Below are 11,362 nucleotides of genomic sequence, written 5' to 3' on the forward strand. Positions count from 1 at the left end.
GCCACTGCATTAGGTACACCTGAAAAATCTAATGTAATCCAATACAGCAGCTAAACCATAAGATTTGCTTTTATGTTGCCTACAATGTACAGGCCTTTTTCTAAGCTGTCATAGAGGTGTTAATTCAATGATATTTCAGCATCAAGGTCATAATTGGTGGTGGGGCTGTACTGAGCTGAATTATATTCAGAGGTGTCTCTAATACTCTGGCCCCCTCGTGTATGACACATCTCAATATAATTTAGTTCTGACTCACCAAAACAAAAGTCAACAAAAACTAAACTTCATAAAAGCAGAATCCATGGCAGTGCTGTTGTATTGAACTTCATTAGATTTTTCCGGTGTCCCTAATGAAGTGGCTGGTGAGTGTATATCTTTCATATTAGAAATGTATCAATTTTCCTTTCATTCTGCTTGTTAAGTTTCTTTTTTCTGACCACTGTGTAGGCCTACATCTTGACAGTCTTACACTGAGCTAATGTAAATTGAAAGATAACCACTTGGGCATCCATATATATGACTCTTATCAAGTTCCTACATGAAAATTGCATCATATTTTATTTGAGAGTCAACATTGTAGAGCACTTCATGTGAAATTCATGTGACATTTACATGGATTTACATTCAGGAATTTCTAACTGTAAGGTGGTAATATAAATGATAATAGCTTAGGTATGCTAATTCCAATTTGTATAATTACAAGGGCTATATAATTAAGTTATTGTGTTTTTGTAAGGATAAACTTGTATTTAAATCAGTTAACTGTGGGTGAATGAACATCATTGAATAAGGGAATCATTTTAACCCCATATTCACACAACCACAGCTACCACTTGCTAACTTTGTTTCTTACAGATATATTCTATTAGAGAACAATAAGGTGTTTTTGTTGCAGAAATGTTAATCTTTACATATATTGATTATGACACAAAATAGTAATTCTAATGTATATGATGCCAGAAAATAGCTATTCTAATGGTTTAAGGGTTAGAGGTCAATTATTATGTACCATGTAAAACAAACAAACAAAAAAGAAAAACAACAACCATTGTTAATTATGATGTTTTTAATTCGCGTTTTTCTTCATTTCAGCTGGCACCATTCTTATATCTGATCTCCATCACTTCCTCCAGTATTCAGTAGTGTCATTGTTTTACTTTCTATTTCGTATCACACAGGCTAGTTGGTGCTCAAGAATCCCCCTGAAGACAAATGAAGAATTATAATTCTGCTTTCCTCTCAGTCTGACCCACAGCACTCAGACCACACAGGGACAGGAGGATACCTTAGCAAAGGTTAAATGAACACACTGCCAGTGACAGAGATCAGCAGAAAGCACGGGGCATATCAAAACTTTATACCCTCCAATCACAAGCACAATCCACCTGTTTACAAAATAGTTCTGAAGGCCAACATTATTTAATCTTCTGTGTTGTTTTAAATAATCCTTGATTCTACAAATTCCTGAAACAAGCTGATTTGTTTTTGAACCTCATCCTATTTGCAGATTTTACTTTTTCACTCTGTTTTTCATATTTATTGTGTTACAGCTTGGTTTTACAAGAGAAGAGAACTTCGTGTTAGTTACATAAATACATACATAGGCGAGCATCATAATTAAGAGAAACACAGGCTACATCTGATTAAATGTTTAGTGACAGTACTAAATACTTTGGCTGGCATAAGTCTACATATTTGAAAGGGTTCAAACAGACTAGAGTGTGGCTTTGGCAACCAGTTACCTAACATTGACCTATTTAGACTTTTGTCATTGAAACTGTAGGCCGTAAGATAATACAGTGTGTGTCATTGTGTTTGATCTGCTTAAATGTACAGTGTGTTAATGATTATGTATATTGATCACAGGTGTACTTGAAATGGAAAGTGCCTCTATGTTAAAACTTTATGTTCTAACTATTGCGTGTTGCTTGCATTTGATGATGGGAATCGTCAGCCATAATTGCAAGTGTGTACATTCAATGATGAAAATGTCTGAAAATAGTTCATCTGATGCAACAACATTTGCTTTCAGGCTATGTAGTCACATGCATATTACACATGGCTTTTACATGTCTTACTCATTGTAGTGAGTCATCATTACTACTCATGATACCAACAAAATATGCACTCAGATAAACTAGCTCAACAACAGAAACATGAGAATGAATGCAAGTTTTATACATGTGGGTCTAGTATAACAAAAAAATTGCACTCACTTCAAATATAAGCCTGTAAAATGTGAAAAAGTCTACTTCCCTAGTCTTTAGAGTGGCGTGTCAGTGCTCCAACTGTGTTCATGAATACCCTTGACAGACAGCCAATCAGCAGCGGCACAGTGGTGAAAAGCCGTGACGTCGCCGAGACCTGATGTGTGCAAATCACCGGCGGCCAGCGTGCCGGGTGGAACCAATCAGCGCGTTCCAACGAGCAGCTGCTCAGCCAATGGCAGGCCTCCACGATTGGGAAGAAGTGACGGCTTATATATGGAGAGAGCACTGTTCATTCAACATCACTTCACAGAGGAAAGAGTACAGAAAAGGCAGATAAAAGAGACACACTTTGCATTGGGAGGCTTGTACCAATTGAGGCAACGTCAAGGCCGTTAATTGACTGACAATTCTGCGATAAAGGTATGTGAAAACATTGTTTTGAATATGATATTGCGACAACGTAAGACATAATTTGAAGACATTTTTATTATGATGAAGACAGCTAAGCCAACTTTGACGATAGTGATGTATTAAACCGATGTTAACCATATGTTTTAATGCTAATAGACAGCCAATGTTACAGCAATATACCATGCAAAAAGAAAGTACTTTTAACTGCTCCCTATGGCACGTTATGTTCCCCTGCATGCCTGCTAAGCACGCTAACGTGGTTTAGCTAGCTACCGGCGGACTGAAAAAAAAAATGTAGTCAGGGGTGTTAACATCCATAGAAAGAGGCAGTTATGCTCCACCCAGTTTACCAGTGCTCTTTCAAGACTTAGAGGTTTGACATTTTGTGATTTCTTTGGCCCCGCTTCCGTTACATAATGAATTTTAAGACCCAGTAACTTGCATCCAGCATTAGCCTTAGCTTGTAGCTTGGTGAACAAGGAAGGCAGGGAGCACACGTCATGAGCCTAAGGCCACATTTTTCTTACAATGTGTTTCTTCTCCGTAGATTTGACAAAAAAAGCGAGCAAGGATGAAGCTGTTGTGGGTGGTAATGCTGATGGCCGGCACCGTGTTTTCCGATGACGACGACAAGAGGGAGAGTGTGGGGACTGTGGTTGGCATCGACCTGGGGACCACCTACTCATGGTAAGAAAACAAGAGTGACAGCTGTCTTCATTGTTTTGATCACAATGTAGTAATGCAAACTTTGAAAATTAAATGACACTAACAAATTTTATGTGTTCCTGTAGTGTTGGAGTGTTCAAGAATGGCCGTGTGGAGATCATCGCCAATGACCAGGGTAACCGCATCACCCCATCATATGTGGCTTTCACCAGTGAGGGTGAACGTCTGATTGGTGATGCTGCCAAGAACCAGCTGACCTCTAACCCTGAGAACACCGTCTTTGATGCCAAGAGATTGATTGGGCGCGCCTGGGGGGACTCCTCTGTGCAGCAGGACATCAAGTACCTGCCATTCAAGGTAAATTTCTACTATTGACAGTTTGAAGTAAAGGTAGTTGTGATCGAGTCTTCATGTTTTTGGTTAATGTTTGAGCATCTGTCATGTTGTATAACATTGATGATTTATGTTCCTCCTTAGGTTACTGAGAAGAAGAGCAAACCCCATATTCAGGTTGACATTGGTGGCGGCACAATGAAGACATTTGCTCCTGAAGAGATCTCTGCCATGGTGCTGGTTAAGATGAAGGAGACTGCTGAGGCTTATCTGGGCAAGAAGGTACAAAAATATCTGTATACAAGGATATAACACTTGGTAATAAAATATGCATTATCAAATCTAATGCTCTCATTTTTCCCTCAGGTTACACATGCTGTGGTCACTGTCCCTGCCTACTTCAATGATGCCCAGCGCCAGGCCACCAAGGATGCTGGAACCATTGCTGGCCTGAATGTTATGAGAATCATCAATGAGCCGTAAGTATCCTAGTAAGATAATGTATTCATCTGTTAACGGTTTGAAACTGAAACTTGAAACCCTTTAATTAATATATTCTTTTTTCTTTTTGTAGAACTGCTGCTGCCATTGCTTACGGTCTGGACAAGAGAGACGGTGAGAAGAACATCCTCGTGTTCGATCTGGGTGGCGGCACCTTCGACGTCTCCCTGCTGACCATCGACAATGGCGTGTTCGAGGTGGTGGCCACCAACGGTGACACTCATCTTGGAGGCGAGGACTTCGACCAGCGCGTCATGGAGCACTTCATCAAGCTGTACAAGAAGAAGACCGGCAAAGATGTGCGCAAAGACAACCGCGCTGTGCAGAAGCTGCGTCGCGAGGTTGAGAAGGCAAAGAGGGGGCTGTCCGCCCAGCACCAGGCCCGCATTGAGATCGAGTCCTTCTTTGAGGGAGAGGACTTCTCTGAGACCCTGACCCGTGCCAAGTTTGAGGAGCTCAACATGGTGAGTTATAAATCAATCACTTCAGTTCTGTTAAAGGGTTGACTTAAGCACCAATTCTTGATTTTATTAACTTTTTGTTAATCTTTTATTGTTTTAGGACCTTTTCCGTTCCACCATGAAGCCCGTACAGAAGGTGCTGGAAGACTCTGACCTGAAAAAGCCTGACATTGATGAGATTGTCCTGGTCGGAGGCTCCACCCGTATCCCCAAAATCCAGCAGCTGGTGAAGGAGTTCTTCAATGGCAAAGAGCCCTCCAGGGGCATCAACCCTGATGAGGCTGTGGCCTATGGAGCTGCTGTGCAGGCTGGAGTGCTTTCTGGAGAGGAGGACACTGGTAAGGCATCCTTATCATACATTTTTGTATCTTTTTCATTGAAGTGGCCATTTTTATCCCGTTTACTGAACATTTTCCTCTCTTTTAGGTGATGTGGTTCTTCTGGATGTGTGCCCCCTCACCCTTGGTATTGAGACCGTTGGAGGAGTGATGACCAAGCTGATCCCCAGGAACACCGTGGTGCCTACAAAGAAATCTCAGATCTTCTCTACAGCTTCTGATAACCAGCCCACTGTCACCATTAAGGTTTATGAAGGTAAGAGTTGCACACTCCTAACATGAATTAAAAACTCGCATGAAAAACGAAATCTTGCAAAAGCTTAATCATTCATTCTTTCTCTCTTCAGGCGAGCGTCCTCTGACAAAAGACAACCATCTGCTGGGCACATTCGACCTGACTGGCATCCCTCCCGCACCTCGTGGCGTACCACAGATTGAAGTCACCTTTGAGATCGATGTCAACGGCATCCTCCGTGTCACAGCTGAGGACAAAGGCACAGGCAACAAGAACAAGATCACCATCACCAACGACCAGAACCGCCTGACGCCCGAGGACATCGAGCGCATGGTGAACGACGCCGAGCGCTTCGCCGACGAGGACAAGAAGCTGAAGGAGAGAATCGACTCCCGCAACGAGCTGGAAAGCTACGCCTACTCTCTGAAGAACCAGATCGGCGACAAGGAGAAGCTCGGTGGCAAGCTGTCGGATGAGGACAAGGAAATCATTGAGAAGGCAGTAGAGGAGAAGATTGAGTGGATGGAGTCCCACCAGGAAGCTGAGCTGGAGGACTTCCAGGCTAAGAAGAAGGAGCTGGAGGAGGTGGTTCAACCCATTATCAGCAAGCTTTATGGCAGTGCAGGAGCACCACCACCAGAGGGCGGCGAGGGCGGCGAGAGCGAGCAAGAGGAGAAGGATGAGTTGTAGGCAGGTTTGATGCCTCTTCTGTCGCCCCTTGCCTCTCTGGTAGCGGCACCTAGATGTACATATTGGACTGATGGGACTCAAATAGTGAGAGGAACGGTTGGGAAGGGGTGGCGATAACAACCAACCATGCTGAATCTTCTGAAAGACTTTAAAAATAGGTTTCAGTGTGCGGGAGAGGTGTTTTCTCTTCGCTGCAAGGCGGAGATATTCGTCAGCCTGGATATGAGGCTTGCTGCTGCTGTTCTCAGGCAGTCCTGTTGGGGTTATGTAGTTGGGAGGGATTTAGTGGGTGGGGTGGGCTGGGGCGGGGGGGGCAGGTGTTAGTGGGTCCATTGAGTTCGAAGTCTGTGGCATCAAGGGCTCATTATGTCCACAGGCAAGGCTAAAGTTATTTATTGAATCTGGTCGTTGTACTTCTGGAAAGACATTGAAATAAATGTTTGATACAAAATGTCACTTTATTGTCTGTCATTATATTTGTTTCCAGCCTGTCCTTAGAACCAAGATCTACGCTTCAGAGCTCTAGTGAACCTGCAAAAACATTTTTCATTTAAGTATCAACAGTACAAAATAGACATCCTGGGTTTCCAATAAAACATTAAAACAATTTATTACAACATCACGACACCACAGTCACGACGCAGTCATTGTGAATGACACCCTGAGTGTCCATCCCTCCGAATACAAAGGCTAAATTTACTGTCTCTGAGGCTGCCGGGCTGTTGGCTTGCTCCTCATCTTCATTCCCCTCCGCACACACCTTCCATGGTAACAAACACATTGAGTGGTCCAGGCGGTTGGGTGGCATATCTCCTTCAAACTTCATGAGGACCCATCTATTCTTGTCTGCAAAAAGGAGAAAAAAAGTACACAAGCTAAATGTAATGAGAGGACTTATATTTCAAGTGATGTGTAAGACAAATCAAGCAATTTTAATTGCTTCTAAAAGTTTGCGTACCACTGTTGAATCTGTACATAGAGTTGCTCGCTCCATCTGCTGTCATTCCCCCAAAAATGTACATGTTCTTGCCCAGTGCCACAGCTGAGTGGGACGCTACTCCTGGTGGGATGTCTCCTTTGGTCTGCACTTTCTCCCACTTCATGCTCCCTTTAAAATAGAAGGTGTGTGCTTTTATATTTTTTTTAGTTCTGAGCCTTTACAATTTACTCCAGTATGTTTATCTTGACATAAATGCTAGACAGCTTAAATAAATTAGCTTTATTGATTGTATTATGATTCAGGAGCGATAGGGCTTACTTGTGTCAAGAGAGTACATATCGTTGTGGAATTTGTCCCCAGCCATGCCGCCATGAATGTAGATCTTTGTACCCACTGCTACGATAATGTGGCCATGTCTGGCTGGCGGCTGGCGGCCTTGTATTTCTGGTTGGGACCATGTGGACGACACTGGGAAGAAAAAGGATAAAAGCGTTCACATATTTGCTTATCGTTGTCATTGTGGTAAATAAGGAGAGTATTTTAAAGGATACATTATATTGTTGCAGTGTGACTTATTCTAGGAAAAGGGCAGGTGCTACTAATGACACTTATGATGGCTCTGTTACATGTAAGTATCCATGCTAGCAATGCCAGAGAGACAACATGCACTAAAACACAGGACCCTTAAGGCACAAAATGCAATGCGACAAAGATATTAAAGCAATATGCCCCTACAAAAAGTCACTGTTAGTCAAAACTGTTGTTCTCTGTAATCAATAGAAGCAGTAATATGTGTAATTGACATAGCTGTGGAGAAAGTTATACAAACAGCTTGTGGTTTTGTCCATTCTATATTCCTACAACACCCAGCATGCATTTAGAAAGATCCCTGGCCTCTGCCACATGTTTTATGTAGCCTAGCAGAGGTTTTCCAGGGCCCATTGGAAAAGCAGTTAGCGTCCTCCAAAGGCACAGAGCGAAATTGAATTTTTTTCTACCCTAATGGCATTAGCTCCCCATAATGGCATGATAGGACTGAGGTTGAAAATTGGCGAACTGGCCCTTTAAAAAGGTGTTGCGCACCCACACAGGTGTTTTCAATCATTCATTGTGATTAGACCTTATTTACTTATGAAGAGTTAGCCTGATTTAACAGGTGCAACAAAACTTAAAGTAACATGTCAATCAAGCATGCATTCACGTCAAATCAGTCCTGAGAAGGAATCTATTCAACAAAAATAATAAAAAAAACACCTGTGGTTTGTTTCTAAAGGGGATAAGGAGCCACTGAACATCTGTGCAGTTTGCCAACTACCTCTTTCTGTTATCTCTAAAATAGTCAATTTCGATTTGTCACATAATTTCCGAAAAAGTCACGTTTACAATCTCAATTCAAAATAAATAGAACAAGATAATGACAATTATGTATTTTCAGGATCATAAAATAAAAAAGTAATTTAGCCTGTAGGGTTGTGGGGCAAACTGTCTCAGTGTTGGTGGTAATACAGCATACCTTGTAAACATCATAGGTGGGTGTTGCGTTGCAAGAACACGCCTATTATATTGCTCAGCTGGTTAATTCAACACAAACCTGTATCAAAGACATAAAGCATGGGGTCTGAGACAGGTGCAGCTCCTGCTTCCCCGCCAGAAAAGACGTACAGTCTGTCCCCTAAGCACGCTGAGCTGGTGTGGTACGTCCTCGGACTGGGGGGTTTGCCATTCACTGATACATTCTTCCAACAAGACCCGCTCTCTGGACAAACAGAAATTAGTTTACAGAAATCAGTGTTTACATACAGAACAATTAAAAACCAAGTGATTTGCAAAGTTTTAACTGCTACATTAAATTAGCTCCTCTTCTATGAATTAAGTCAGAATTACTCTGTGTAATTACCTAAGTGCTATGCTACTAATAAGGATTAGAGATTACAGGGTGAACCTAGATTGGGATTTACCTGTTAGTTGTAAATTCTGGATACAATTGCGATTTCCGCTCTGCTGTGCCCCTCCAAACACCCACAGGCTCTGAGCGCAGCTCTCCGGCACAAAGCAGCAGTGTTCATACCGCGGCTCCAAACCCTCCCACTCCGGGATGTCCCATTCATGATTATCTGGTGGAGTCAGAAAGGACAAGAATGCAAAAAAGCCTCATGATCTGAATGTAAAGAGAACATACTAAGAACCCTGCCAAGTACATATTAATTGGCACACATGCTTGAATCCCTTATGTTAACCTGTTCACACATATTGATTATATAAGCTTTATTCAAATATATACTATATTTAAAAAAAACAACAACAAAAAACAGATATCCCTAGACAGTTTCTTACTTTTTACCTAGATTTATGATATGTGCATGTGAGAAACTGCCACTTGGGTTGGCTCCTCCAACAATATGGATTCTTCCTTTTCCCTCATCTGCAGATGGAATAAACGTGCAGGTGTGACCCACGCTAACACCTGGAGCTCCTCCCCTGGGTATCAAAGAATACCTGTTGACAAGAAAACAAGTTCAGCAAGTTAAAAACGTTATCTTTATACATTAAAAGTGGAATCTGTATTTGCTTACCATAATCCTTTTTTGGGTTTATCTAGTGGGTCAAGTACTGGGAGAAACTCCATGGCTGTCAAAGATGTATGAATGAACCTGGTGTTATTACTTCTCTTGTCGGGATTCAATCTGTAACAATGTCACTGGTGATAACAGGGGCGATTAATGACAAGCTGATACAGTATTAGACTTGGTCAAAATTATTATTGATATTATTCATTATGATCGTAATAAGTCTTACATTAACTGATGTAAAAGCCCTTAAGTGAATTTTGCCTCATCCAAAGCAATCCAATTATTTAACGTAAGCTCTTCTATCTACAAATATAACTTAATTTAACGGCATTTCACTTAATAATTGATGAACACACGAGCTGCTACTTGCTAACTGAAACGAGCATGTTAAGAGCTTCCTCCCCACTAACCTGTACTTCCGGGTTGAGAGAGAGAGACTATCCGCCCGCAGTCAGTATTCCTCTGAACCACTTGTCAGAAAATAACAACGGTTATAAGATAAAAGCACAGTGTAACGTTAGCATGTACTCGAACCGAGCATAGCACAACTCTACGTAAAAAAATATCAGTACGCAAACTGTTACGTTAACTACGTTTGTCAGTTTATGTAGTTGCCATAGTCACTCGAAGCGCATGCGCAACATCTGTCCTGAATGCTCCCACAAAGTTCCTATTTTATCATGCACAAAACGTAATGTTAATTAATGAATTCCAAGCTAGCAATTAAACATCTGCCCTGTCCAAGTCACGAAAAAAACGGTGTCTTCAGTTTGAAAAACTCCAGTCTACAACTTCAAGTAAAAAGGTAGGCTATGGATAAAATCTGCGCCAAAGTATTTGATTGAGTACAGAGGTACCTATCCTACATAGTTGAATTCATTCGTTATTATTTAATTTAAACGGTAATAGAGCTTTTCTCCACATTTGTCAGATATTTTGTCTTTTTAACAGAGTAACTTTGCTGTCGTAACTTGCTAACATGTCATGAGATAGTAACATTTGTTAATGAGTAACAATAACTTTAGCAGAGAGAAATAAAGCTAAATAAAGATTTAATGTGTTTAAATTACTTTGTGCTTGAACGTTATATGAGATAAAGTGAGACATAGAGAATGTGTACTTCTCTCTACCTTCCTCTGCATATAACGATGTGTAAAATGGTGTTTTTAAAAATACATTTGTGTATTTTCGAGAGAAACATTACCCCTTATCGTGGGGAAAAAAACAGTCTATGGGGAAAACCGAGTAAATAAAATGTATGGATTCTTGTCCGCTAAGGGCTTCCGTACATAATACATTTAAAATATAAAAACATATATTTAAAAAATACATCTGAAATAAGTTTGCAGGCACATTGCCTCTTTTGAATTAAGCTTATATTTAAAGTATATTAAATGGATACATTTTATATGTTAGCCATAGTTAATAAAATAGTGTATTTCACTAGATATTGGATGTATTTCTTCAAGTTCTTCAGTATAATCTCTTTGCATTGTGTCCAACATGCTAAGAAATAGCAATTCATAACATGTCCAGTAGGTTGCGCCATTGTCTTTTCCATTGAAATGTACTAATGTAAGGTGTGGAGCTGCTTTAAAAGAATACCAAGGTAGTTTATTTAAGCATCACAAATTATTTTCATTTCCTTCGATGATATTCCTTTTAACTACTGCATCAAACAAAGAGAGAAAGAAAGAAAGAGATAGTTTTGTGGAAAAGAAAAAGACAGATGCACTGAATGCGATGATGTACCCAGAATCAGATACACTAAATGGGCCGTTATAAATGATAAAAATCTCTTAAAGGGTATATACATTGACAAAGTCACATGCTGATGTGAATGTAAAGCTTCCTGCACAGTCAGCACAGTGGTGCAGATACAGTGGGAGCTGATAGAACAAATCAAAAGGGATGCTTCCTGCAGCTGTAGAATGGGAGATGATAAGATTGTTAATGCTTCAAAACTACATGTACTTGTAATTTATATATTCCCGTCAAACCAGGTGT

At 40.7% G+C, this 11,362-nt stretch overlaps 2 protein-coding genes across 4 annotated transcripts; one reads left to right on the forward strand and one right to left on the reverse strand.

Annotated features, from left to right (window-relative positions):
* The first annotated feature begins 2,491 nt into the window (after positions 1 to 2,491).
* On the forward strand, positions 2,492 to 6,120 carry hspa5 (heat shock protein 5). The gene is made up of 9 exons (XM_069673300.1): positions 2,492 to 2,630; positions 3,169 to 3,308; positions 3,413 to 3,644; positions 3,765 to 3,902; positions 3,987 to 4,099; positions 4,195 to 4,585; positions 4,683 to 4,920; positions 5,009 to 5,176; positions 5,268 to 6,120. Exons 2-9 carry the CDS (start codon positions 3,193 to 3,195, stop codon positions 5,843 to 5,845), a joined length of 1,974 nt encoding a protein of 657 aa, XP_069529401.1. The 5' UTR covers positions 2,492 to 2,630; positions 3,169 to 3,192; the 3' UTR covers positions 5,846 to 6,120.
* Positions 6,121 to 6,429: 309 nt separating this feature from the next.
* rabepk (Rab9 effector protein with kelch motifs) lies at positions 6,430 to 9,826 on the reverse strand. 3 transcript variants are annotated; one of them, XM_069673650.1, is made up of 8 exons: positions 9,766 to 9,826; positions 9,359 to 9,483; positions 9,127 to 9,281; positions 8,744 to 8,899; positions 8,377 to 8,541; positions 7,104 to 7,253; positions 6,804 to 6,953; positions 6,430 to 6,691 (listed from the first exon to the last, which is right to left on the reverse strand). In XM_069673650.1, exons 2-8 carry the CDS (start codon positions 9,409 to 9,411, stop codon positions 6,465 to 6,467), a joined length of 1,056 nt encoding a protein of 351 aa, XP_069529751.1. In that variant the 5' UTR covers positions 9,412 to 9,483; positions 9,766 to 9,826; the 3' UTR covers positions 6,430 to 6,464. The 3 variants fall into 3 exon arrangements, with proteins under 3 accessions (XP_069529751.1, XP_069529753.1, XP_069529752.1); XM_069673652.1 differs by having other exon boundaries at positions 9,359 to 9,413; positions 9,766 to 9,818; XM_069673651.1 differs by lacking the exon at positions 9,766 to 9,826 and adding an exon at positions 9,582 to 9,725.
* Positions 9,827 to 11,362: the final 1,536 nt, after the last annotated feature.

Source organism: Semicossyphus pulcher, unplaced genomic scaffold (assembly GCF_022749685.1).
Source record: "Semicossyphus pulcher isolate SPU_LCO1_2020_fin unplaced genomic scaffold, fSemPul1.0.p SCAF_22, whole genome shotgun sequence".
Taxonomy (NCBI): domain Eukaryota; kingdom Metazoa; phylum Chordata; class Actinopteri; order Labriformes; family Labridae; genus Semicossyphus; species Semicossyphus pulcher.

Excerpts from the sequence above, each read along its gene's own strand:
- rabepk (XM_069673650.1), bottom strand. The coding sequence starts at position 9,411 with ATGGAGTTTCTCCCAGTACTTGACCCACTAGATAAACCCAAAAAAGGA. Across the intron at positions 8,900-9,126 it reads TGCACATATCATAAATCTAG|ATAATCATGAATGGGACATC; the intron begins GTAAAAAGTAAG and ends TGACTCCACCAG. Across the intron at positions 6,692-6,803 it reads TATGTACAGATTCAACAGTG|ACAAGAATAGATGGGTCCTC; the intron begins GTACGCAAACTT and ends TCCTTTTTGCAG.
- hspa5 (XM_069673300.1), top strand. The coding sequence starts at position 3,193 with ATGAAGCTGTTGTGGGTGGTAATGCTGATGGCCGGCACCGTGTTTTCC. Across the intron at positions 3,645-3,764 it reads TCAAGTACCTGCCATTCAAG|GTTACTGAGAAGAAGAGCAA; the intron begins GTAAATTTCTAC and ends GTTCCTCCTTAG. Across the intron at positions 3,903-3,986 it reads AGGCTTATCTGGGCAAGAAG|GTTACACATGCTGTGGTCAC; the intron begins GTACAAAAATAT and ends TTTTTCCCTCAG.